Source organism: Canis lupus, chromosome 12 (genome assembly GCF_011100685.1).
Source record: "Canis lupus familiaris isolate Mischka breed German Shepherd chromosome 12, alternate assembly UU_Cfam_GSD_1.0, whole genome shotgun sequence".
Taxonomy (NCBI): domain Eukaryota; kingdom Metazoa; phylum Chordata; class Mammalia; order Carnivora; family Canidae; genus Canis; species Canis lupus.
The window spans coordinates 49,290,918-49,317,538 of NC_049233.1; the positions used below are offsets into that span (position 1 = coordinate 49,290,918).

The 26,621-nt window shown below is 39.8% G+C and overlaps 2 protein-coding genes across 4 annotated transcripts in view; both read left to right on the forward strand.

Annotated features, from left to right (window-relative positions):
* The window catches only part of CASP8AP2 (caspase 8 associated protein 2), a 37,101-nt gene extending 33,291 nt beyond the window's left edge, over nt 1-3,810 (forward strand). The window contains exons 9-10 of the mRNA XM_038554732.1: nt 887-986; nt 1,549-3,810. Coding sequence (XP_038410660.1) covers nt 887-986; nt 1,549-1,605 — 157 coding nt within the window. The 3' untranslated portion in view covers nt 1,606-3,810. The remainder of the gene's footprint in view (nt 1-886; nt 987-1,548) is intronic.
* On the forward strand, nt 1,567-25,494 carry GJA10 (gap junction protein alpha 10). 3 transcript variants are annotated; one of them, XR_005368019.1, is made up of 5 exons: nt 1,567-1,601; nt 3,985-4,086; nt 19,139-20,591; nt 24,116-24,658; nt 24,763-25,494. XR_005368019.1 is itself a non-coding variant. In XM_038554734.1 (4 exons), the coding sequence occupies exons 3-4, from the start codon at nt 19,155-19,157 to the stop codon at nt 24,152-24,154; spliced, it is 1,476 nt and encodes a 491-aa protein (XP_038410662.1). In that variant the 5' UTR covers nt 1,567-1,601; nt 3,985-4,086; nt 19,139-19,154; the 3' UTR covers nt 24,155-25,493. The 3 variants fall into 3 exon arrangements, 1 of the variants encoding a protein (XP_038410662.1); XR_005368020.1 differs by having other exon boundaries at nt 24,116-24,282; XM_038554734.1 differs by having other exon boundaries at nt 24,116-25,493.
* Nucleotides 25,495-26,621: the final 1,127 nt, after the last annotated feature.

A 26,621-nucleotide genomic window follows, 5' to 3' on the forward strand; every position in this document is an offset into this window, starting at 1 on the left:
CAAGAGACACAGAGACAGAGACACAGGCAGAGGGAGAAGCAGGCTCCATGCAGGGAGCCTGACGCGGGACTTGATTCCAGGTCCTCAGGATCACACCCTGGGCCGAAGGCGGTGCTAAACCACTAAGCCACCCAGGCTGCCCCTGGATTGTTTTATTTATTAATTTTTTTTTTCTTAAAGATTTTATTTATTTATTCATGAGAGACACAGAGAGAGAGAGAGGCAGAGACACAGGCAGAGTGAGAAGCAGGCTCCACGCAGGGAGCCCGACGCGGGACTCGATCTCAGGTCCCCAGGATCACGCCCTGGCCAAAGGTGGTGCTAAACCACTGAGCCACCCAGGCTGCCCCTGGATTCTGTTTTACTTGTGGTTCTGCTTGTTAAGACTGTGATCATGTTTTGCCCTTGATTTTAAAAGTACTCTACAATTAAAGGTAGAAGTTAAAAAAAATCCTTAATTTTTGTTTTTTTAAGATTTTATTTATTTATTCATGAGAAAGAGAGGCAGAGGGAGGAGAAGCAGGCTCCATGCAAGAAGCTCAATGTGGGACTTGATCCCGGGAATCCAGGATCATGCCCTCAGCCAAAGGCAGACGCTCAACCACTGAGCCACCTAGGCGTCCCAAAAAATCCTTAATTTTGTAATTAGAAAAAATATATTAGTTTATTTTAGAACATTTTGGTAAATACTTGTGAGCTCAGATATTAAAATCATCTGTAATACTTCTCAGAGATAATCACTGTCCATATTTTGGTGTATACATCTTTATTCGTGGGTTTTAATAAAAATGTTACCCCCTATTGGTAGACATTAAGGCAGTCTACCAATTTTGTTTACCTTTCGGCTTTAATCTATAAAGGCTAAATAACGTTTTTCTCTCTTCAGAAATGATGACCGGGAAATTTTACTGGAGTGTCAAAAAAGAGGGCCATCATTGAAAACATTTTCTTATTTAGCTTCCAAGTTGAATAAAAATCCGTATCAGGTAACTACCCAATTTTTACATCTCTATAGTTTTATAAATGTTGCTACTATAAATATTTAGATTTAATTTTTATCATGTTTGAAATAAGTAGGTATTTATTAGCCACAATTCTTTTAACAGTATGGCTCTTCATGTAAAACTGTTGAAAACTTAGGGGCACCTGGCTGGCTCAGTCAGTAGAGCATGTGACTCTTAATCCCAGGGTTGTGAATTTGAGTCCCACTTTGGGCACAGGAAAGAAAAAAAAAAACCAAACTTGGTGATTGTGGAAGAAGTTTGGATCAATCCTAATTTTTTTCCTCTTGTCTTACCATTTACTTATTTGATCTCAGGCTGTTTTGTAATGACATTTGCTTGTTAAAGAAGGTTTAATATTAAAAATTAAACTAATAATCACCTTTAGTATGAAGATAAATCTCATTTTTCCAAACATTACTTCACGTCTTTATTATTGAGGGCAGATATCTCTGTCTTTAGATGTTTTCTGAAAATATTCGTCACAGATTAAAAAAAAAAAGATTATTGAGACATTTGTAATTAACACTCGTTTAAAATTTTTCAGGTCTCAGAAAGATTCCAGCAGCTAATGAAGCTCTTTGAAAAGTCAAAATGCAGGTAGTTAATGGTTCTGCTACAGGAGACTAGTGAAGTAAATGTTTGACACTGTTACTGTGCAGTTAATGACCTGTTAGTCATTGAAGATATGAGTAGTGGGTGAGAGATACCCAGTTGAGTTCCTGCTTCAGTCACAGGTTGGAGGATGATTGCTCGTGCAGGCTTCTGAGGTCACGTCATCCACAGGGACATGCTCAGAGGGAAGCCTGCTGCAGTTCAGATCAGCATGGCATCTCTCCTCAACTCTCCCTCTCTCTTTTTAAAGTATAATTGACATAGCATATTATATTTCTCCTCAACCTTCTGACTGCTGATGAGTCTAGGGTGGAGGGGAAATGCATTTGATGATTAATAAAAAATTTTTTATACATGAAGAAAAATAAAACATTCTTGAATAGCATATATTTCACAGACAATGAAGTCTATAGTCTTTGTAATTTAATATTTTTTCAAATTTTAATTAGGAATACTAAATACTTTTAAAATATGAAACATACATCATTCATAAACATGAAATCCACTGTCATCTGAATAGATGACATCATTTACCATATCAGTTTAAATTAATAATGTTCACAGACATGTTTCCTCAGTTTATTTAAGCCATTTCTTTACAGGTTTATTAAGGCAATAATTAGAGCAGGTTTTTTTTTTTTTTTTTTAAGACCCAAACCAATTGCTTAGATATTTTGAACTTTTACATAAAGAAAATGGTAAAGATATGTAACCTATCACTATTTTTCAGTTTGTTTGTAACTATAATTATTTGAGTACAGAACATCCAATTTCAAATGAACTTCAAATTAAATTCAGTTCAAATTAAATTAAATCTGAATAGGAACTGTATTGGGACATAGATCTTAGTGTAGAGCATCCTGAATATTTTTGAGTTTTAAGTCTATTTCTGAACCCAATGTAAATTACTGTCTTGAAATAATCTGTTAATTTCAGTATCCTCTCTAAGCAACTCAATTGCTAGTGAGAGCTTAAGATGTTTAGCAGTTTACTATGAAGTTAAAATCCTATTTACATAATTCAGAATGTAAGATTGAATAATGGAGAGTTTAAATAGAAAACATCTTATTCTTTAAGAACTTTTCCAAATGGCCTGATTATTTTTCAGATTTTCTGGATTTTAAAATTTTCACTGCCTTTAAGAAATTAAGCTGAGTTTTTATTTTACTTGAATGTTATCTTAAAATGTGACTTCCATTCTCTTGTGAAGATAAACACATTCATGAAAGAATAAACTTGTATCTGGAAGTTATGTTTATTAGTTCCATTACAAATCTAAAATCCTAATGGCTTTGATACTTGAAATTTTATTTGCTTGCATGATAGCAGAAACAGTAGGTTATTTTAATCCTAGCTGTCTCTTAACTCATTTTTTCCTCGCAAGTACTATAGTCTCATTAAATTCTTTCAAAATCAGAGTATAGCAATAAAGTTACCAAACTGATTCTGTAAAAAGCTAGTTCTTTAACATTGATATCTGAGTGAACTCATTTAAAGAACAACACCTTATAAAGGGTCATGTAAGAAAAATAGAATCATAACTTCAGCATTTTCTTATATTACAGATAAATTGCTGAACTTTTTGGAATCTTAATTGATATTCCATACTACACAGAAGCTTGGAATTCCTCATGTTTTAAATGGGGAAGTAGAGGGCAGTTTTATGGCATATTTGGTTACTAGATGAAAATCAATATTTGCTATTACTCGCTGACTTTTTAATCTCAAGTCAGCATATTTAGCTTGTTCCAGCCATCAGTCTGATTGCTCACTTGTTACTGGTCAAGATATTTATTTTTAAACAGAACTTGTTATTAAGATAAAAGCAACAGTGAATTGGCATTGAAACCTTAGTTTTGATATTTCAGAGAAACGACTTTCTTTTCTAGATTTTTCAGAATAATTTTGTAGCATTTTAAACAATGATTATTTAGTTTGTTTTCATCCATTTTTATTTGCTTTTCTAATTGCCTCTCATTTTGGTAAATTGTAAAATAATTTAAATAGTGTATATGTAAATATGTATAATTACAATGATGTAAAATACTTTGTGTGTGTATGTGTGTTTGTGTGTATACAAACACATAAAGGGCTTTGCCTAGCCAAGGATTTTTTTTTATATGTATAAAACTTTTTGTATAAAGTTTGCTTTCAATACCAGTAATGTATAAATAAAGCCATGTAAATTCTGTTATATTTTGATTAGAATGTTTCTTTTAGTGTGTTTAGATAATGATTAAAAGGAAAAAAAGTAAACTCCCAGGGGACATGGGGGCCGTTTTGAATTGGTTCTTGGTGGGGATATGGCTCGCTGAATGTGAGTAGATTCGTTAGAGAAAACCAGTTGCCTTTGCCTGCTTTCTTACAGCAGGTACTAGTACAGTGAACCAGACTTCTGCTGCAGGTGTCCTCACAGATAAAATCTGGGCAGCCCAAAAGCCCTTTTGGGTGAAGATTTGGGGGAAAACAGGTAAGGATTGACTAGTTTGTGCATTATTTGTTCACTCCTCCCCCTCCAGACTCATAGGTCTGGTGGGTTGCAGTGTCAGCCCTAAATTCTAGGAAGTGCCTTAGGAAATTGCCAATTCTTCCATGATATCTGAAGAGGGAGCTCTATGCTGAAGGGTTACTTGGTAGATTACAAACTGAAATAATTTACTGTGGTTTTAGTAGCTTTGGGGCTGTCCACCATCAGGCTTTATCTTCTTGCCTGTCTTTCAACCCTCAAGATAGCCCAGGGGGCTGGCCCTCAGCCTTTCCTTAGAGCATACTATCACTCAAAAGAGCCTACACCACCAGGTAAGTGAGTTCATAGGCCAAAGAGATGCCACTGGTTCAAAAGAAAATTGATTACATAAGACCATCAGAATCTAAAAGTAAGCCCATAAACATTAAAAGAAATAAAGGGAAGATTATAGCAATGTGATGTAAGAATAAGAAATAATGACCCAAATAGAAATATAAAAAACAAGGCAGCCTGGGTGGCTCAGTGGTTTAGCGCCATCTTCAGCCCAGGGCGTGATCCTGGAGACGTGGGATTGAGTCCCGCATTGGGCTCCCTGTATAGAGCCTGCTTCTCTCTCTGCCTTTGTCTCTGCCTCTCTCTCTCTTTCTTTGTGTCTCTCATGAATGATTTAAAAAAAATTAAGTAAAAAAACAGTATTTAATGTGTATATTAATGTGATAAAGTGGAATAAAAATAGGATGGATGCAACTGAAGAATAAATTAGTAAGTTGGAAAATCAAATTGAGAAACTCTCCCAGAAGAAAGAAGAAAAAGAAAACATGGATATAGATTTAAGTGAGATGAAGGACGGAGCTTGATGGACCAACATTTAAGTAACAAAAGGGGTCCAGGATAAGAAAAAATTTGAAGTTCGAAAGGGCCGTAAAGTACTAATGAAGAAGAAAGTACTCACATCTGGACACATTGAAATTTAAGAGTATTACAGATAATGAGAAAAATCTTAAGTTTTTCTTGTAAAAAAAAAAAAAGTTTTTCTTGTATAAAAAAATAGGAATCAGATTGACCTCAGACTTTTTTTTAAAGAGATTTTTATTATTTTTTTTAAGATTTTATTTATTCATGAGAAACACACACAGAGAGAGGCAGAGACACAGGCAGAGTGAGAAGCAGGCTCCATGCAGGGAGCCAGACATGGGACTTGATCCTGGGTCTCCAGGATCACGCCCTGGGCGGAAGGCAGGCGCTAAACTGCTGAGCCACCCAGGGATCCCTGACCTCAGACTTTTCAAGAGCAATATTGGCTGTAAGAAAACCTTTTGAAGTATTGGATCTAAAGTTTTATATCCACTTGTTACTCAAATGTGAGGTCTAAACATTAAGGTTTACCAATCAAAAATCCATATTGTAAACCACTTTTTGAGAAAATACTCAACAAAAAATAAGCCCAGGAGATAGTATAAGAGCTAGGCAGTAAGAATGGTTAGATATCTTGGTAAAGTGTAAATAGGGCAAGAAAGAGAAAAAAGGACATATCCATAATCCAGAATTAGGTTTTTTTTTTTTTTTTTTTTTTTTTTCAGAATTAATTTTAGACCATACCAACATGATGGAGATCAAGGGACCATGAGAATGTTAAGAGTTCTTGTCTTGTTAGGATGAAGGTACAAGTTTAAAAATGTTGAGCTTCATTTTTTTTTAATAGATTTTATTTGAGAGAAAGCATAGCGAGGGGAGGGACACAGGAAGAGGGAGAATCAGACTCCACTGAGCAGGGAGCCCAACATGGGGCTCAATCCCAAGACCCTGAAATCATGACCTGAGCCAAAGGAAGATACTGAGCCACCCAGGCACCCCGAAATCTTGAATTTTAAAAATTAAAGTCTGGCACTGAGAAAAGTAGCTTGGTAAATTCCCACAAAGTGAACAGTTCTATAACACCATCCAGGTAAAAAATGAGAATTTTGTTAGCTCCCCCAGAGAGTCCCACCCCCCCATTCCTAGTTCTAATCCATCTTCTTGGAGATCGGTGCTATTGCTGATACTACCGTAGGATAGCTTTACCTGTTTTTGAACTTTCAAATGAAATGATACATCATATACACCCTTGTTTGACTTTTGCTCATTCAGGTTTGTGAGAATCTTCCATTTAGGATGTTTCCATTGGGGGTTATTTAAATAATGCTGGTCTGAACATTGTACATGTTTTTCTGCTGCACGTATGGACACATTTGTGTTGGATACATACCTATTAGTTGTATGCAGATGTGAAACTTTAGTAAACGCTGCCCAACAGTTTTCCTAAGTGCATTTGCCAATTTACATGTCTTCAGTAGTGTGAGTTCCAATTTCTTCACATGCCCTCTACCACTCAGTATGGTAAGTCTTTCATCTTAGTCATTAAGGTGGAGTGATTTCTCCTGAATGTTGGCCATTTGAATACCCTTTTTTTGGTAAAGTCCTTGTTCAAGTCTCTGATCTATTTTTCTTACTAATTTGGAGGAACTATTAATATGGTCTGGATATGATCCCTTTATTCTGTACATGGAAATCCCTTTTCTGACTTTGTGGTTTGCCTTTCACTGGGTCACATATTTTTTGATGAGCAGACATTTTAATGAAGATCTAGTTTATCATTCTTTTAATTTATAGTAGTACTTACTGAAGATAATCTTTATCAACTCCAAGATGATGAAGATATTTTCTTATGTTAATGTCTGAAATTTTTATTGGTTTACCTCACGCATTTACATGTACAATTTACTTGGAATTGATTTTTTTGTAGGGTGTGAGGTAGGGGCTGACTTTAATTCCTATTTTTAAAAAACATCTTATTGACTAAGTCTCATTTGTTGTAAAGACTGTCCATACCTCACCACTCTTCATTGCCACTTGGGCAACAAATGAGATTCCCATGTATACATGAATTTCTTTCTGCAATCTCTTCTGCTTATTGGTCTCTTTTTCTAATCTTGCACTCACATTATCACTCTCTTAATTACTGTAGTGTATAGTAAGTTTTGATACTCAGTAGACAAATTCTGTCACTTTGTTTTCTTTCCTCACCATTGTAGTGGATGCATTTGGCTCTTCACATTTCCACATACGGGTTAGAATCAGTTTATCAAGTTCCACAGAATCCATGAATCAATTAATTTGGGAAGAACTGACGTCTTTAAAATGTTGAAATTTCTAATCCCTGAGCATGATATATCCCACTATTTATTGAAATGAATTTATCTAAATAACAATGTATGTGTGTATGTGTGTGTGTAAGTCTTGCATATTTTTCATTCTTACTGTTTGATAGTATCCGATCCTGTAATAAACTATTTCATTTTCTTTTTGGTATACAGAAATACACTTGACTTTATACCTAGAGACTTGCTGAACTGTCATATATATGTTAAAAATTTATCGGTAGATTCTTTTGAATTTTCTGTACAAATCATAGTTTTATTTCTTCCTTTGTAATCTTAATTTTTTTTTCGTTTCTTTGCAGTGGCTAAGAACTCTAATACAATAATGTTTAGAATTGATACTAGTGAACATTCTTGTCTTATTCTTGATCTTATAGTGGAAACTTAAAATATTTTATTAATATGAGACTTCCTGTTGGGGATCCCTGGGTGGCTCAGCGGTTTGGCACCTGCCTTTGGCCCAGGGTGTGATCCTGGAGTCCCGGGATTGAGTCCCACGTCGGGCTCCCAGCATGGAGCCTGCTTCTCCCTCCTCCTGTGTCTCTGCCTCTCTTTCTATGTCTATCATAAATCAATCAATCAATCAATCAATCAATCAATCAATCAATCTTTAAAAAAATATGAGACTTCCTGTAAATCAAAAAAGAATGGATACAAATTAAGGAAGTTTCCTTCCATTCCTAAGGGCTTTAAAAAAAATCATGAGTGAATATTTATTTTTATTAAACTGTTCTTTTATTTTGTAAATGTGAATTACATTGATTTTTAAATAAACCTTGTAATCTCAGAATAAGCCTAACTTTGATGTATTAGATCCTTTATATGTAATATTAGGTTTGGTTTGCTATTTAGGATTTTCTGTGGTTTTTTTTTTTTTTTTGTGCATGAGATTGATCTTAAAATTTTTCTTAATGTCTTGTCAGATTTTGGTGTTCAGGTTATGCTGGCTTCATAAAAATGCATTGGAAGGTGTTCTTTTTTCTGTTTTCTGATGAGATTGTGAAAGATGAGCATAAGCCCATTTGCTGAAACTATTTTGCTGTGAAATGAGTTTCTTCAATAGAAAATGTGTGGAGGGATCCCTGTGTGGCGCAGCGGTTTGGCGCCTGCCTTTGGCCCAGGGCGCGATCCTGGAGACCCGGGATCAAATCCCATGTTGGGCTCCCGGTGCATGGAGCCTCCTTCTGTCTCTGCCTCTCTCTCTCTATCTCTCTCTGTGTGACTATCATAAATAAATAAAAATTAAAAAAAAAAAAAAGAAAATGTGTGGAATACAGTAGTGGTGAATAGGTATTCCATAATGCCATTCTAAGAATATGATTGCTTCCTGTTCCTTGGACAGAGTCAGTGTGATGTAATACACCTGCTACTCAGTAGTTGGCTAGTCCATATTTGGACTCAACTTTGACTTCGTGGTTGATAGGTTAAGACTTATACAGTGGATGTACCCAAAAGAGCTGTGGTAAGGGGAAGTCCATACTGTTGAGCTCATACAAAGCTTTCTTGCCATATGGCCATTTTTACACTAAGCACTGGGTTTGCAAGGGAAAGAGACTCATTTCCAGAATGCATTATCTTGTCCACCTCATTGTTGAGATTCTGTTCAATAAGCAGATGCCTTTTGTGAATATTCACTTGGGACACAGTCTTCACTCTTTGTGTATGATGTTAGGAATGCACTCACGTTGCTGCTTCCCTAGACTTTGTCATATATCCAATTATGTTTTCTTCAAGTCTAACCTTCTAGTTATGCTGTTAACTACTGTCCTTGAATAGATTCTAGTTTTGGCCCTCTCTCTGAGTGAAGGAGACAAATATATATATAAAGTTCTATGCCTCCTCCTACCCCCATCCTTGGGGAGAATTTCCCTTTTTCTTTCTTTTTTTAAAGATTTTATTTATTTATTCATGAGAGACACAGAAGGAGAGAGAGGCAGAAACACAGGCAGAGGGAGAAGCAGGCTCCATGCAGGGAGCCTGATGTGGGACTCGATCCCGGGTCTCCAGGATCACACCCCGGGCTGAAGGTGGCGCTAAAACCGCTGAGCCACCGCGGCTCCCCGAATTTCCCTTTTTCATTCTGTCCTGATTGGGATTGTAATAGAGCACTCGACATCTGGCTTGTGCTAGCATGTAATACAGAAACACCTGGAAGCCAGGCCCAAATCTTTTTCTTCTCAGATAACTGGTTATAAGGGGCTGCACATGAAGCCATAGGTGTTGAGTGAGTGAGAAGAGAGGTACAGTATTACATATTAGAGTCTGAATTACCTGCTTATGCAACTTGTATCTTTCAGATCTGCTTCAGCCTGCTTATTTATATAACATATCTTCTTATTGATGAATGCTGCTTTTTGTGCTCAACTTTATGGTTGGGTGGGTCAGATAAAACCCGGTTAATTCTAGGCAGTTTTGGTCACCTGGTCCCTTGATTACCCAGGGTCAGACATTCAGTTTCTAACAGGGTACACAGCTTTGTTATAAAACACTGGAGGTATCCACTCTGATTTCTTCTGATGAGGGTTATCAGAGACTTCATGCAACATATTTATTAGCTGTAGTCTCTTTGAGTCTCATCTGATTTGCTGGGATCTTGCACTGCTTTTGTATTATAGCCTGACCTTGCTACAGAGCCTTCTCTTTGTTCCCTAGTGGAAACTGACAGCCTTACAGCTTAATCGTTAAGTGGGGGTAGTGTAACACATCAAATGGCCTCTGGAATTCATAAAGGCTTATCAAGCATTATGGATTTTGTTTTTGCAATTATTTTAGTGCAAAGGACACCAACATATCTTTTCACTTGGCAAGAGATGGACCTCCAGAAACTCCACTGAGGTGGCAGGCCCCTTCATTTTGATGGGGGTTTATATCCCGTCCTGTGGCTTGCATGTCTTATTACTAAAGCATCTACCATACTTGCTACCTCTTTCTCATCAGATCCAATCAGTATAATGTGGCCCAGTATGATGTTCTGGGGATGTCAAGACTGTCTAGACTCTGTGGCCTAAATGATGGCAGAAGACAGGAAAATTGATGTAACTTGCAGACAAGATGGTGACAACTGTATTGTCTGTGATCCATTTTGAGTTAATTTTTGTGAAGGCTGTAAGCTCTATGTCTAAATTGAGGAAGGCAAATGAAGGGTTAGGGAAGAAGCATCTAGAAAATGGTGTCAGTGTTCTACTCAGTTTGGTGTGGGTTCATGGATGTTCACTATAGTATTAAAAATATATTTTCAAAAAGATCTACATGAAAGAATAATGGCAGTGTGCCATGATCCAATGGTTATGATTGATTTGATTCAATGCACTGAGGTATACTTTAAAAATTAAATACATATTGAGGTGCCTAAGTCCTGACATTGTGATAGGTGCTGGTGATAAAAATGAAAAATTCTTCCTCTGAAGGAGTTCAGCTTCTGGGAAGACAAACACCCAAGTTAACTGTGAGAAGTGATATACTGGTGTTACAGGCAACAAATTGGGGCAACATAGAGGAAATGCTGTATGATCTGGTCCTTAAAGGACGCCAAGGCAGAGAAGAGTTGTGAAAGGCATAAATTCAGCTTCGTGGGTAAATTATTTTGAAATTTAATCGAAATTTTTGTGTAGGTAATACATTAGCTTGGTTTAAAAATTAAGAAGATATAAAATGGGGGCACCTGGGTGGCTCAGTGGTTGAATGTCTGCCTTTGGCTCAGGTCCTGATCCTGGGGTCCTGGGGTCGAGTTCTGCATCGGGCTCCTCACAGGGATCTGCTTCTCCCTCTTCCTATTGTCTCTGCCTCTCTCTATGTCTCTCATGAATAAATAGATAAAATCCTAAGAAAAAAAAAAGAAGTTATAAAATGTATCGTTCTGAGACTTGCTTCTGTCTTTTTCTTTGTCCACCCTATTAGGGTAATCTCATTAATTTCTTGTGCATATTTTTTACTACTACCTTATGCATTTTCATTTCTTATTTCTTCCCTTTTCTTACAAAAAGAAAAGAGTTATGTACCTTGCTATTTTCATTTCATACAATACACTGGAGAATGTTCCATATCAGTATGTTTTCTTATTCTTTTGGACAGCTGGAAATATACCATTGTGTGAATTTATCATAGTTATTTAACCGATTCCCTGTAGATGGACATGCTGGCATTTCCTATCTCCTGCAAATGAATCACTTTGTACATGTCATTTTATACATGTGCAAGCATACCTATAAAATAAATTTGTAAGGGTATATAATTGATAACCAAAGTAATAGATTAAATTAGGTTCATGAGCATACATCCTGGTACTGGGAGAGGCAACTGGCTGAAGGTGGTAAGAGAAGTACTGTTTATTAAGCAGTGATGTCTCCTAAATATGAGAGTCAATGCTGCATTTTTTTTTTTTTAAGATTTGATTTTATCAGAGTGTGCGAATATGACGGGAGGAGAGGCAGAGGCAGAGCTAGAGAGGGAGAAGCAGGGAGCCTGCTGAGTAGGGCGCCTGCTGTGGGGCTTGAACCCAGGACCTCAGGATTATGACCCAAGCTGAAGGCAGACACTTAGCCCACTGGGCCATCCAGGCACCCCGGTGGAGGGATTTTAAAACAAGATTTCAAAATTAATTCCTCTGGCAAGTCTTTGGATTGGGGGAAGTAGGGATGTTCAATAGATAAGTCTGGAACTCTCCATCCTGGCTGGCTTTATCCAGACTGCCTGTTTTTACCGTTTTATAAATTGAAATTCCTAACAACAATTGACTTTAGGTTCTGCTGCTATAGTGTTTTCATCTTTTATTTTGCAGTTCTGTTTTTCTGTAATTGGCATGTTTTTTTTGGGGGGGGAGGATGATAACTTATCTGAAGAACACCAAATTCTCTGCTTGGAACCTGATGGGTTAACCCAGTTCCTATTATTTCTTACATTTTCTCTTGGGAATCTCTTATTTCCTCTGAATCTGAGTAACAGACGAGGGACTTGGCACAAATGAGCTTTCTTCTTCTGCAGCTTCTATCCTATATTACTCGTACTTTCCCTTCATTGGTATTATGTTGTCTTTCCCAGTCCTAATGTTTTACAGCTGCTTATGGGAAACCAACAACCTCTTCTGCCTCTAGGGAATTTATGTCATCCCCCCCGCGGTGAATGTGGGGACTCAGTAGGTATCTGTACCACTGACTAGCACAGAGGCGGTAACTAGTGGAGCTCTCAACTCCATGTGCATCTTCCTCCATCCTGGGACATTTATTCTTTCTAAACTTTCTGTTCCCTTCTGTTTCTCTGAGTGTGTCTTGGGCCTGCCAGTGACTTCACAGATTCAACATAACTTGGTGAAGGAGAAAGGAGGAACTTGGGGAAAAACACACACAACCTTGTTCTCTCTGGCAGTGGTTCTCCTCCTTTAGTGTGCTAATTCCTGCTGAGCCTTAGGGCTGGTTGGGGATGAGGCAGTGGGTAGAACTTCCAGCAGCAGGGCAGGATTATTTAACCTCACTAGGCCATTTTAAACTATTGTGAGATTATGGGAGAGTTGTCCACTGTGTGCCTCTGCCTTAAAGATACTCACCTGCTTGCTGAAAAGTCCTCAAGAGGGCAGCCTGGGTGGCTCAGCGGTTTAGTGCCGCCTTTGGCCCAGGGTGTGATCCTGGAGACCTGGGATCGAGTCCTACATCGGGCTCCCTGCATGGAGCCTGCTTCTGCCTGTGTCTGTGCCTCTCTCTCTCTCTCTGTCTCTCATGAATAAATAAATAAAGTCTTTAAAATAAAAATAAAAAGTCTTCAAGAAGGGAGTGATCAGATTGATACATCTGCAGGAGACTTTAAAAAAAAAACAAATTGACATATAGTTGTGTTTATTTTTACTTCACTGCCTAGTTTAAACATTTTCTTGAATTAGGTGATACATTTGCTGTTCAGAGGATTCAGTGTATAAGATTCATCTTACCTCTTCCCCAGCCACTCAGTTACCTTCTGCTGAGGCAACTAATATTAGGAGTTTCTTAAAAAAAAAAAAAAAAAAAGGGATCCCTGGGTGGCGCAGTGGTTTAGCGCCTGCCTTTGGCCCAGGGCGCGATCCTGGAGACCCGGGATCGAATCCCACGTCGGGCTCCCGGTGCATGGAGCCTGCTTCTCCCTCTGCCTGTGTCTCTGCCTCTCTCTCTCTCTCTCTGTGTGACTATCATAAATAAATAAAAAATTAAAAAAAAAAAAAGAGTTTCTTGTGTACCCTTCTGGATTATTCTATGCATAATGTATGATTTTAATATTTGACAAGATGCTTTAAAGGTATTACATTCATTACTCTTCAGGTGAATTTTGGGATTAAATGTCAAGGGCTTTCTGGAACAGTGTGCTCAATGCCATAAAAATACACATATTAATACATTATGTGTTTTTGCTTCTAGTTAATTCTAACAATTTGTTCTTCAGGCTAGTATGCCAGATAGTGGAAATTTAACCTCGTTGTTTAGCTTTTATTATTATTTAAGACTAAATATATGAAAATAGAATAGTTAGATGATACTTAGGAACTATCATTAATTTATATACTTTCCAAAAAATTTTAAAATATTTATTTATTAGAGAGGAGGGGGTGGCAATGGGACAGAGAGAGAAGGAGAGGAAGAGAGTCTTCAGCAGACTTCACGCTGAGCGTGGAGCCTGACTCAAGGCTCAGTCCCATGATGCTGAGATCATGACTTGAACCAAAGTCAAGAGTCAGATGCTCCGTCAACGGAGGCACCCAGGCTCCCCAAGCAACAAACTCTTGATCTCAGTTCAGATCTTGATCTCAGGGTCATGAGTTCGAGCCCCAGGTTGGGCTCCATGTTGGATGTGGAGCTTACTTAAAAAAAAAATGCACAGGAGCTGTCATTTGGTATCATCACTGGGTTCTAGTGATACCCTTGCTTCAACTCCTCTAAGATAGCAGTAAGACTGTGTATTTGAGATGTGACTGATGTTACAAGACCGGGGGTTAGGAGACATAGTCTCTGCCCTGCATTGGGCAAGTCATTTGACCTCTCTGGAATTTAAATGCTTTTTCCACAAAAATCTGTCATAGCTCTCTGAGGCTTTCAGATTATGTACTGAAAAAAAAAAAAAATCCTCAGCTGTCTGTTTCAACCTAATGGAATATTGCTAGAACAATCTACAGACATGTAGCCGGCTCCCTCTCTGGTCTATTGATCTCTTTTTGCAATGTTTCTACTTTCATCCTAGCATGATTTGCAAGAACACTTTGGGTTTGTCATTCCATTGTTACTTGTTCACATTTGACAAGGCAAGACTCACCCCAGGCAGCTGTTGAATGAAATTGGACATGTCCCATTGATCTGTTACATGCACTCCCAGAGCAATCAGTTGGAAGAAATGCACCCAAAAACTCAAATCACTGTAATCATCCACAAATAAAAAAGGAAAATTCTCATTTGTCTCACTTTTTGTTTCTAAATATGATACACCAGGAGAGGCTCAGGCATGGTGTCAATTAGAAAATATTACAAGAGAATTGCAAAGCCCCCAAAGGACATTTTGACCTCCAGGGAGAAGTAGGTTAGACTGTATTGATCAAAATTACTGTGCTCATTCTGGATTCTGGCCCACACACAGTTGATCAGAGTCTTTATATCTGCAACCAGCAGCAGCTGTTCACTAATAAGCCACTCATGGTCCAACTTTAAGGTTCTTTGATCCCAGTTGTTATTTTTTTGACCACCCATGAGGTAAGTGGTAAATATGTGGACTTACTTGTTTAGAGAAATATGGGAAATCCCTGTGGGGATAGAAAGATAAGATCTGAACTAAAATTCAGGAAAGGGGCACCAGTTTTTACATGGGAGATGCTAAATTAGTATTTGATAATAAAATTCAAGAATATTTCTAGGACCTGTAGTCATTATTGGTAAAAAGTAGTTACGTTTAGGAAACATGGGAATATTTGTGTGAAGGATTTTGCTCTTGCATGCCAATATGCATGATTGTAGTTTTATTTTTCATGTTGACCTAGTTTTCTTTTACTTGCTATGTAAAGGTAATGATTACCAAGTTTTAAAGAGATAGTGGCAATAAAAAGGATTAAATATTGGGGCACCTGGGTGGCTCAGTGGTTGAGTGTCTGCCTTTGGCTCAGGTCCTGATCCCAGGGTCCTGGAATCGAGTCCCACATTAGGCTCCCCTGCCTGTGTCTCTGCTTCTCTCTCGCTGTCTCTCATGAATGGATGAATCTTTAAAAAGAAAAAAGCATTAAATAGTTTAGGACTGCCAACTAGAGAATAAGTTAATGAAATGAGTTAGCTTTCCCATTTCAGGGTTTTTATATAAAATAGAAAGTCTAGATTTTTTTCTAAGTGCTAAATGAGTGATTTTTAAAAAATAATGTCCAAAAATTTTTAAAGAAATGATGAGAAAGGACCTAAACTTTAAGAAAGGATAGAACTTAGTAAATTACTGCCTCAGTTCATGAGGCATAAGTCCAAGGTTTTAAAATCTAATTTTTAGGACAGCTCTGGTGGCGCAGCAGTTTAGCGCCGCCTGCAGCCCAGGGCGTGATCCTGGAGACCCTGGATTGAGTCCCACGTCGGGCTCTCTGCATGGAGCCTGCTTCTCCCTCTGCCTGTGTCTCTGCCTCTCTCTCTGTGTGTCTCTGTGAATAAAAAAAAAAAAATCTAAAATCTAATTTTTTATTTGCAAGTACTACATATAACTACATTCCTAATTTTTCAATTTCAATCAATTCACAAGTACATAGAATAAAATGTTTCATTAATACCCCTCCCAAGTTCTGAGAGCTATCTACTAAGTAAATGTTATTTTAAAAAATTATGTGTACATATGTATGTATATACAAATAAAAATTTACATAAATAATTTACATTGGATAAAAATCTGTCATGCTTAGAAGAGTCTTTATTCTTTTTCTTTTTTGCCTCTCCTTGCCCCTATACCTTCATCACCTTCTACAGACCTCCAGTATCCTATATATATATATTTTAAAGATTTTATTTATTTATTCATGGGGGGGGGGGCAGAGACACTGGCAGAGGGAGAAGCAGGCTCTATGCAGGGAGCCCGACGTGGGACTCGATCCCAGGTCTCCAGGATCAGGTCTCCAGGATCAGGCCCTGGGCTGAAGGTGGCGCTAAACCGCTGAGCCACCTGGGCTGCCCCTCCAGTAATCTATATTAACTTCATAGTGTGTGCCCTGTATTTTTTCTCCATGCTCATATAGATATATACCATATACCAAATATGTATACACATTTATAGGATTTTATTTTACTCTGATATAAAAATCTCACCTTGAATCTATGGATCAGTTAATTTGGGGAGAATTTACATGTTTACAAATACTATTTTCCAATCCCTGAGCATGGTATATCCCCCAATTAATTTATAAAGAAATATGTGTATTTGGCAGTGTGTCTCTCCTTGAAACTTTGTCCTTTGGTTTCAGTGACACTATTCTTAGGGTTCCCCCACCCACCCTTTGTCCATTTTTCATTTTTATTTGTAGATTTATTTTCCTATGCTATTTCTCAGCGTTCTGTCATTGGCTTACTTTGTCTTGTCCCTGCATGATCTCTACCTATTCAGTGATTATTCACAAATTGTAAATGTTTATCTCCTGTTTGTACCTTTTTTTAAACGTCTTTTTTAAACATCTTTTTTTTTAAGATTTATTTATTTATTTATGAATGATAGACATAGAGAGAGAGAGAGAGAGAGAGGCAGAGACCCAGGAAGAGGGAGAAGCAGGCTCCATGCCGGGAGCCCGACGTGGGACTCGATCCCGGGACTCCAGGATCGTGCCCTGGGCCAAAGGCAAGGCGCTAAACCGCTGAGCCACCCAGGGATCCCCATGTTTGTACCTTTTGTTGTTTTTACTCTCGAGACCCAAATGCCTTCTGGACATCTCCACTTTTGCCATTCAGTTTTGTTGGGTAAAATCTAAAAATTTTTCAATTGTAATTTCTGGCACTGATGTGCTTAAAAAAGATTTCCTCTACTTCAAAATTATAAAACATTTGTCCTTTATATTTTATTCTAATACTTTCATAGTTAACTTTTTTACATTTAATACCATATTCCACCTGGGATTTATTTTATTTTTGGATATAAGTAGGGAAAATTGAATGATTCTATGTTTTTTCTCTTGTTTTTTTAAAAAAGATTTATTCATTTGAGAGAGAGAGTAAGTGCACTTGCATTGTGAGCAATGCAAGAGCAGGGGAGGGGCATAGGGAGAGGAAAAGGAAGAGAATCCTCAGCAGACTCTCAGCTGAGTGCAGAGCCCAACCTGAGGTTTGTTCCCATGACCTTGAGATCATAACCTGGGCCGAAACCAAGAGTTGGACACTCAACTGACTGAGCCACTCAGGCACCCCTGTCTTGTGTTTTTTTTTTTTTTTTCTGTCTTGTGTTTTTGAGTTGATATTCATCTATTCTTTTTCAGTATTTGTCTATTTTGTATGTTAGTGAGAGTCCTTACTAAGTACTATGCAAGCTGGACCAAGTATATCTTGTTCATTGTTGAATTCTTTGGCTCTAGGATTTTAGTAAATATTATTGAATGAATGAATTGTGGAAGGGGAAAATTCTTTCATTATTGGTTTTAACTTAATAACATTTTCTGTTTTTTTCCTCCACATTTTTAGTATTGGGAAGTCTTCCACATCTTAGAAGCCTTTGACCTATTTAAGTATTTTAATCTCATCGAACTTTAAAAATATTCTTTTTTTTTCAGGGTAAACCAAATAACCTATTCATGTCAGCTATACTTGGTTCTTTCCTAGATCCCAAGCTCGCTAGAGAAGCAGTTTATATTCACTTTTCTTCTAAATTAGCAAAGCTTTCATGAAAACATGCAGTTCCAGATGTGGCTTTGTGGGTATAATCACATGTCTGGTACTGTTTCTATGACTGCTTAATCTTTACTGCTACCCTGTGCCTATCCCAGAGGGCTTATTTGGTTGATTTTTCTTACTTGCAGTGGGATCCATAGACAATACATAATGAGGATCTACTTAGATTTTTTTGTTGATTATTCCAGTGATAAAGCCAAGGAACAGTTTTAAAATGGAAAGACATTTCATCCCAGTATTATTTAATGATACCTTCTGTGTGTAAAGAACAAAATGCTATAGAAAGTGTCTCTGTCTGCAGAAAGTATACCTTTCCATGAAGAGGGACATAAGACATAACCATCACAAAACTCATGGTATATACAATGCCAGATGAGTGGTATTCAGGAATGGGAAAAATCTCTCTGACTTGGGATGGTTAAGGAAAAACTTCCTGGCAAAGTTGAGACTTAGTTAAGATCACATAGGATAGGAGAGCCTGGGTGGCTCAGTTGGTTAAGTGTCTGCCTTCAGCTCAGGTCATGATCCCAGGGTTCTGGGATCGAGCCCCACTTTGGGCTCCCTGCTCAGTGGGGAGCCTGCTTTTCGCTCTCCCTCTGCCTGACTCTCCCCCTGATTGTGTCTCTTCCTCTCTGTCAAGTAAGTAAATAAAAATGTAAACAAAGTTAATGTAGGATGTCTGGTCAATGGGACATCTGATATAGGTAGAAAAATGATCAAAATTTGTGATGAATGCATTGTACAAATACGAGGGCCATTGCATATGGTGGGATGATAGTCAACTTTGTGTGGGAGAGGAGAGGATAGGCAGGAAACTGGATCAGTCTTTAGTTTTTTGTTTTCCAAAAACATATTCCTTGAAAGTATCCTATTTCAATCAAGCATGGACCTTAAATATTAGGGCTGGAAAATCCCTCATAGTTTTGCTGACATGAAAAAAGAAACTGCTTTATTGATGAGCCTGTGTTGTTGAACATTATATCCATGAGTGCTAATAACTTCAGTGTTTTCTGTATGTTTCAGACATTAGCCTCTTACCATGGGGGATTGGAATTTATTGGGTGGCATCCTAGAGGAAGTTCATTCCCACTCAACTATAGTGGGGAAAATCTGGCTGACCATTCTCTTCATTTTCCGAATGCTGGTACTTGGTGTGGCTGCTGAAGATGTCTGGGATGATGAACAGTCAGCATTTGCCTGCAACACTCAGCAGCCAGGTTGCAACAATATCTGTTACGATGATGCTTTCCCTATCTCTTTGATCAGGTTCTGGGTTTTACAGATCATTTTTGTGTCTTCTCCTTCTCTGGTGTATATGGGCCATGCGCTTTATAGACTTAGGGCCTTTGAGAAGGAGAGACAGAGGAAAAAGTCACACCTCCGAGTCCAGATGGAGAATCCAGAACTTGAATTGGAGGAGCAACAAAGGATAGATAGAGAACTGAAAAGGTTAGAGGAAGAGAAGAGAATCCACAAAGTCCCCTTGAAAGGATGTCTGCTGCGTACTTATGTCTTACATATCTTGACAAGATCTGTGATGGAAGTAGGGTTCATGATAGGCCAATTTATTCTTTATGGGTTTCAGATGCACCCCCTTTACAAATGCACTCAACCACCTTGCCCTAATGCAGTGGATTGCTTTGTATCCAGGCCCACAGAGAAGACAATTTTCATGCTCTTTATGCACAGCATTGCAGCCATCTCTTTGTTCCTCAATGTACTGGAAATATTTCATCTGGGAATCAGGAAAATCACGAGGGCACTTTATGAGAAATCCAGCAATGAAGGCACTGAAGAGGAAAGTGGAACCCCATTCCATTTGAAAAAATATTCAGTGGCCCAGGAGTGTATGATTTGCTCTCCCTTGTCTAAAAGAATCTCTCTACTTCAAGCCAACAATCAACAGCAAGTCATTCGAGCCAGTGTGCCAAAGTCTAAAACCACGTGGCAAAGCTCAGAGCCCATGCCAGTTGAAGTAGACCCTTGCTATGTTAAAAAAGAGTGGGCCGGGAAGGATCAGTACAGAGGACAGCTCCATGTGCACAGCCCATGTCCCTGGGATGGCGTTACTCAAATTCAGCACCCGGGACAGCAACCAGACCTCTCCTCTGGCCTAGAAAATGCAAAGTCCCAGTCCTGGGTAGGTACAGAGATGGCTTCTAAACACTACCAATCCTATGCAGTAGGAACCTGGGAGCAGTCCCATGGTCGACGATCCTCAAGAGAGCCTCTCACAGATTTGCACAGTTTCTGTAGAGACAGCAATGGCAGTGTGAGAAAAAGTGGGGTCTGGACAGACAGATCTTACCCAGGCAGTCGCAAGGCCAGCTTTCTGTCCAGATTGCTGTCTGAAAAGGGACAGTTGCACAGTGACTCAGGAAGCTCCAATTCTCGGAACAGCTCTTGCTTGGACCTTCTGCACCGGGAAAATAGCCCCTCACTTCTGCCTTCAGCCACTGGGTACAGAACATCAATGGTAAGTAAAGACAGACAGCTGGACTGAACATAGAACTATTGCAAGAGGTTTTCCACTCTGGCTACTTCTTAGCCTTCCTTTTCCAGCTTCCTTGTGTGTATATGTGTGTGTTAAGAGAGAGAGAGAGGAGGTGAGGGAGGTTAATTTATGGGCAGTTAAATCCAGTCATTCAATACATTCAGTTAAATTCAATTAATGGTATACGCTTACTGAAAACTTACTTTATATCGTTCACTCTTGTAAGTGCTGGGTTTATAAATGGATAAAATGCTGTCTATGCCATCAAAGGACTTAGAGTCTAGATGGGAAAGTTAGACAGGTGAGCATACAAATGTGATCAAATGTAAGGTGCCATGTTAGAAGGGGTGGGAGGGCAAAGGAGGGGGTGGTCAATTCTTTATGGATGGGTTAGGAAAAGCTTCATACTTTTGAATTGAGTCTTAAAAGATGTGATGAGTTTCTCCAGACCTAAGAGGGCTGGGACACATGAAAGAAGGCCATCGCAGTACAGAGAGCAGCACAGACAAAGGCTGAGAGATGTGACACAGTAGTGCTGTCTGGGGAGCTATGTGTGGTTGGAGCACTGGCAAGTAGGAAGGCTATGGACAGGGAAGGCTGGAGAAGGGCCATGGAGGTCTTGTGGGAAGACAATGGAGAACCCATTGAGAGTGTGCAGTGGAGAAGAGATTGGATCAGAACTACATTTTAGAAGGCTCTTTACTGTCATAGTGTGGAAAATGGATCAGAAGAGAGATCATTTTTTTTTGTTTTTTTTTTTTTTTGTTTTTATGATAGTCACACACACACACACAGAGAGAGAGAGAGAGAGAGAGAGAGAGAGAGAGGCAGAGACACAGACAGAGGGAGAAGCAGGCTCCATGCACCGGGAGCCCGACTTGGGATTCGATCCCGGGTCTCCAGGATCGCGCCCTGGGCCAAAGGCAGGCACTAAACCACTGCGCCACCCAGGGATCCGAAGAGAGATCATTTGTAACCTTGAGTTGCCCATGTCTCATTAAGGAAGGAGGGTGTGCTCCATTGTTTTTAATAGCTCTGGCATTTAAAAGACATTACAAATATTTGGCTATATAGTTCACAAAGACTAAAATCAATATTGTATTGATTTTAATTCTGTTTTCTGAAAAGCCAATGTGTAATAAACATTTCCTGGCCATTGTTAAGACATAATGGATATTTACTATGGACTCTTCTCAACTCTGGAAAAAAGAATGACACTTGCTTTATCCACTGTTCTTAACAGCTTTTTCTATTAAAAGGAAACTCCCCCAAGTTTAGTGGGGGAACTTCCTAGTTGAGGTCACTTGGTTAAGCTCCACACACATGCTTTCTCCTGTTAATGATAATGATTATATCTGTGATGATTGAATCTCTCCCCCAGTTTCATATCTCCTGTGAGTTTAGAGATACTTTGTTATGCACTAAAAGCATATATTGAGTAGGAATCATCCTATCTAGATTTTTCCCATAATACTTCTTTCAAACTGAAACTCATTTTTTTGTCAGTGACCAGTCATCTACCCAGAGACTGTGTTTAGGATAAGTGTGTGGCTACTTGGAACCCCATACCAACCTATAGCAGGGTTCTCAACCCTGGCTGAGTTAGAATCATCTGGGTGCTTTAAAAAATCTTTATGCCTAGAACCCATCCAATTAGAATTAAACCAAAATCTCTAGGGGTGGGCTGCAGGATCAGAATATTTAAATTCTACCCACAATGTGGGGCTCGTACTCATCATTCCAAATCAGGAGTCACATGCTCTACTGACCTAGCCATCCAGGTGCCCCTAGGATTAGTATTTCTTTTTTTCTTTTTTCTTTTTTTAAGATTTATTTATTTATTAGACACACCCACACACACTGCACACAACAGGGGTGAGAGGAGCAGAGGGAGTAGGGAGAGAAAATCTCCAGCTGGCTCCCTGCTGAGAGCAAGGAGCTTGATGCAGGCTCAATGCCACAACCCTGAGATCCTAACCTGAGCTGAAACCAAGAGTTGGCTGCTCAACTGACTGAGCCACTCAGGCACCCCTAGGTTAGTATTTTTTAAGCTCCAATGGTGATTGCAATGTGCAGCCAGGGTTGAGAACCACTATTTACAGTAAACTTGCCAGTGGTTACTACTTCTTACCTACATTTGTGAAGTCAGCAAGACAATTTTAATCATTTTCCCTTTCTTATACCTCCTTCCACGTGAGAGGAATCTTTCTGTCGGCAGAGAATTGAGGGAGAGACCAAAGTGTTTAGTTGAGGCAGATATTTAAAAATCTTTCAGATTATCTTTTGGGTGAGGCCAGCCATTTTTTTTAAGCCTGGAGAAAAGATGATGAAGATGACAGACCCCCTATCTTTTTTCTTCTCTTTCTTCCCTGTTTTTTATGTTTCTAGGAATTACAAATAATGTTTTTGGACACAGAGCTTTCCTACTTATGGTCACTTATGGTCACTAAGTCTCTTACAGGGTCGACAGGCCACTTTACTCCCCAAATGGTAAGATGACTTGGGGATTGAGGCCCCAACTATCAACCCTAGGGCTCTGTGGATGACACATCATGCTTCTTGCCAACAGAGGGACCTTTAATTAGAAATCAGTGCAGCAAGAAGGATTGTAATCATCACTGTGAATATATTGACTATAATCTGCTTTTTTACACTGTATTAGGCCCTGGATTGTAGAACTTTTAGGACTCGGTCAGATGCATTCTGATTTTGGCAGTTGATGTTTCAGAGTGAAATGACTTCTGGTTAGAACCACAGTTCCTTTGCCACTTATGATGTCTCCCTTGGAACTGTTCTGCAAGAGAAATGCATACTATTCTAGAAGACCATAAAAGCCACCTAGAGGAGCCATGATTTTATGCTCTGAGACATTTCCCTTGCTGTCACGCAAACCCCACTATTTCTTCAAGTCCAAACTCGTTGATTGCTAGATAAGTTCCTATCAAGGTTAGTTCTTTGAGGTCAGACTTGGCTGGGCACGGAAAGCAGACTTTCATTCTGGCCAGATGAGCCTGGGGAAGAGGGCCGGCTGAGTTGTTGAGCAAAAATGGAGCTTTGGAAAAGGTTGGCTTACAGTTTCAGACCTGGATTTTGTACAAAAAAACAATAAAAAACAATGGGAGAGGATAAGATGGAGGGATCCCTGGGTGGCTCAGCAGTTCAGCATCTACCTTCTGGAGATCTGGGATCGAGTCCCACATCGGGCTCCCTGTATGGAGCCTGCTTCTCCCTCTGTGTCTCTGCCTCTTTCTCTCATGAATAAATAATAAAATCTTAAAAAAAAAGTATAAGAAGATGGCAAATGGGATTTGGATCTTTTAGGGAATAGAACCCCTTACATGGTCATTCACCTCTGAGTCAACCTAGGGAGAATTGTCTTCAGCAGGTTTTGATTGGATCCCTGGTATTTGTGACATACACAGAGTAGTCCCAGTTGGGTGGGCAGGACTGACTTTTACAAGCCCTTTGGATCTATTTTGCTTTGTCTTGTTTCCTATTTCTTTCAGAACATGCTTCTAGAACTTTCATCTATTATGAAAAAATAATCCATGCGTGGGGCTAGAAAAATGGACCCAGGAGCAGCTGGCATCTGCAGGAGAAAAGTTGCACTTTTGTTAGCTCAAATTGCAAGAAGAACTGCAGGAACCATTCTCTCCATAGGGACACCCACCAGGTGATGGGTGTGTGTGTACAGGGTGCTCCCAGCTGGGCCCACAGGAGACGTTTCCCAGATGGGGCTGGGATCAATGTCTGGTTGCCCCTGGCCTCACCACTGGGGGGCAGGTCTGCTGTCAGGCAGGATGAGACAGGGAGGAAGTGCACACCAGGAGAAAAAAATCTCGGGGGAAGAGCTCCTGACACTCTGAGGGGAGAAGGATTAAGAAATGGCTATCCTTGCCCCACCGAGCAGCCTGGTGGGACTTGTTGCCCTGCTCACTGCAGAGAGCACTCCTGCTTTGCAGTGGCACAGCAGCAGCTGGAACCATTGAATAGATGGATCGATCGATCTCCTATTGGCTCTGTCTCTCTGGAGGACCCTGATACACTGGGTAACTGCCTGGGATGCTGTGGAAGGGAGCCCGGCATTGGATGGGGCTGCTCTGTGCTTCTAGCCCCAATGGCTACTGAGTCTCTCTGTCCCCATACTTTGCAGAGGTGGAAATGAGGTGTGGAGATATGAAGAGGCATGATCTGTTCCACAGTGAGTTGCTAGAAGAGCCGGTGAAGACCAGGTGGATGAAAACGATGTTGGGGCCAAGTCCAAGTGTGTGCGTGCCCTTAAGGGGCCCACCATATTCCATGTGCTTGATGAGGACTCATTCTACCTTGTACAGCTGTGTAAAGTTATTATTCATCCCCGTTTTATAGATCAGTGAAGGCTCAAAGAGACGAAGTAACTTGCCCCACAGCTAAGGATCGCACAGCTGAAGTGTCTGCTGTGCAGCTGAATTCAAACCCAGTCCCAGCTGCTCCAAGGTGCAGACCCCTTCCAGGAAGCTGTGAAGCCGTGCTGCCTCTCGTCCATAACAATCAGCAGCCCCTGGGCAATGATTTATTTGCACATCTGTCTGTTCAGCTAGCCTGTGGAAGCTATAAGGATAAGGCCTGTGCATTTTAAATCTTGGATGCCCAGCATGCAGCACAGCGTTGGATGAATGAATGTATGTTTATGCATAGATGCCAAAGACAATATATTACCTTTCACTTTCAAGTCTCTAGGCTCTTCCTTATTCACTGGTGTTCTGTTGTGTGCTGTCAATAGGTTTATTATGAGAGACTCTTTCAGAAACCTGTATGGCAGCGGGTTTTTTTTTTTTCCTTTAAATTTCCTTTACCCCCAGAAGCCTTTACAGGGTCATTAACAAATAAAAGTTATAAATAAACGTTAAAGGAGTGTAAAAGGTGATGCTTCTAGTAAATGCTGGTGTGTCTCTGATGGATTCCATCTTTTGCTTTAGGATGAGGCTCACTGCCTCAGGGATGCACCTGTCTTCAAGGGGGAAGAGGAAAAGCTAGCCATGAAGAACCAGTAATGCCTCTTTCTGGCTGACTGAGCAGGCCAGTGGCAGGTGTATGTGGGGATCTGAAGGAGCCAGAGGTGTGAGGATAGAAGGTATCATGGTTCTTGAATCAAAGTGAAAGGAAAGGCACTTGAGTAATGGGATGTGGGATGAATAGCTTTTTCCATCTCTCTGGAAAGTGACAATGCTCAAGGGGGAGAATTAGAAACCCATTCCACTCTGGGCACTATTGCCAGCTGATGTTAAACATCAACTACAGTCTAGCTCGTGCATGATAATTGAGGGGTGGTGGAGATGGGTTGGAGAAGAGTGAAAAATTCTAGAACAGTTCGAAAGCCTAGTTCTTTTTTTTTTTTTTAAGATTTTATTTATTTATTCATAGACAGAGAGAGAGAGAGAGAGAGAGAGGCAGAGACACAGGCATAGGGAGAAGCAGGCTCCATGCAGGGAGCCGGATGGGGGACTCAATCCCGGGTCTCCAGGATCACACCCCAGGCTGCAGGCGGCGCCAAACCGCTGTGCCACCGGGGCTGCCTAAAGCATAGTTATTTCTAAATAGATCCCAAAACTGTTGGAGGGAACTGGTATAGCAGTAGCCGATCTGAGAATCCTCATTGTACCCTGAAAGTAGATATGAATCCCTCCAAAGGTGCACAAAGGAAAGTGGCTGCTGACCATCTGGGGTGGGCGGTGTTTGAATGCTCCTGTTCTGCAGAACACAATGGCTTTATTCTATTTCAAACTATCATGGTCATTCCCACCACAGGTGCAAATGTCAAGGCCAAAGAGCAAATGACCATCAGTTCCAAATGACCAGGTTGGCTTTCTGGCCTCCCTCCCTCCCTTCCTCCCCTTCCTTCCTTCCTGTTCTTTCTTTCTATCCATTCTTTTCCTTCCTTCTTTCTTTTTTCCTTCTCTTTCTCCCCCCCCCCCCCCCGCTTTTTTAAAAAAAGATTTCAGAGAGAGAGAAAGCGCATGCGCATGGTGGAGG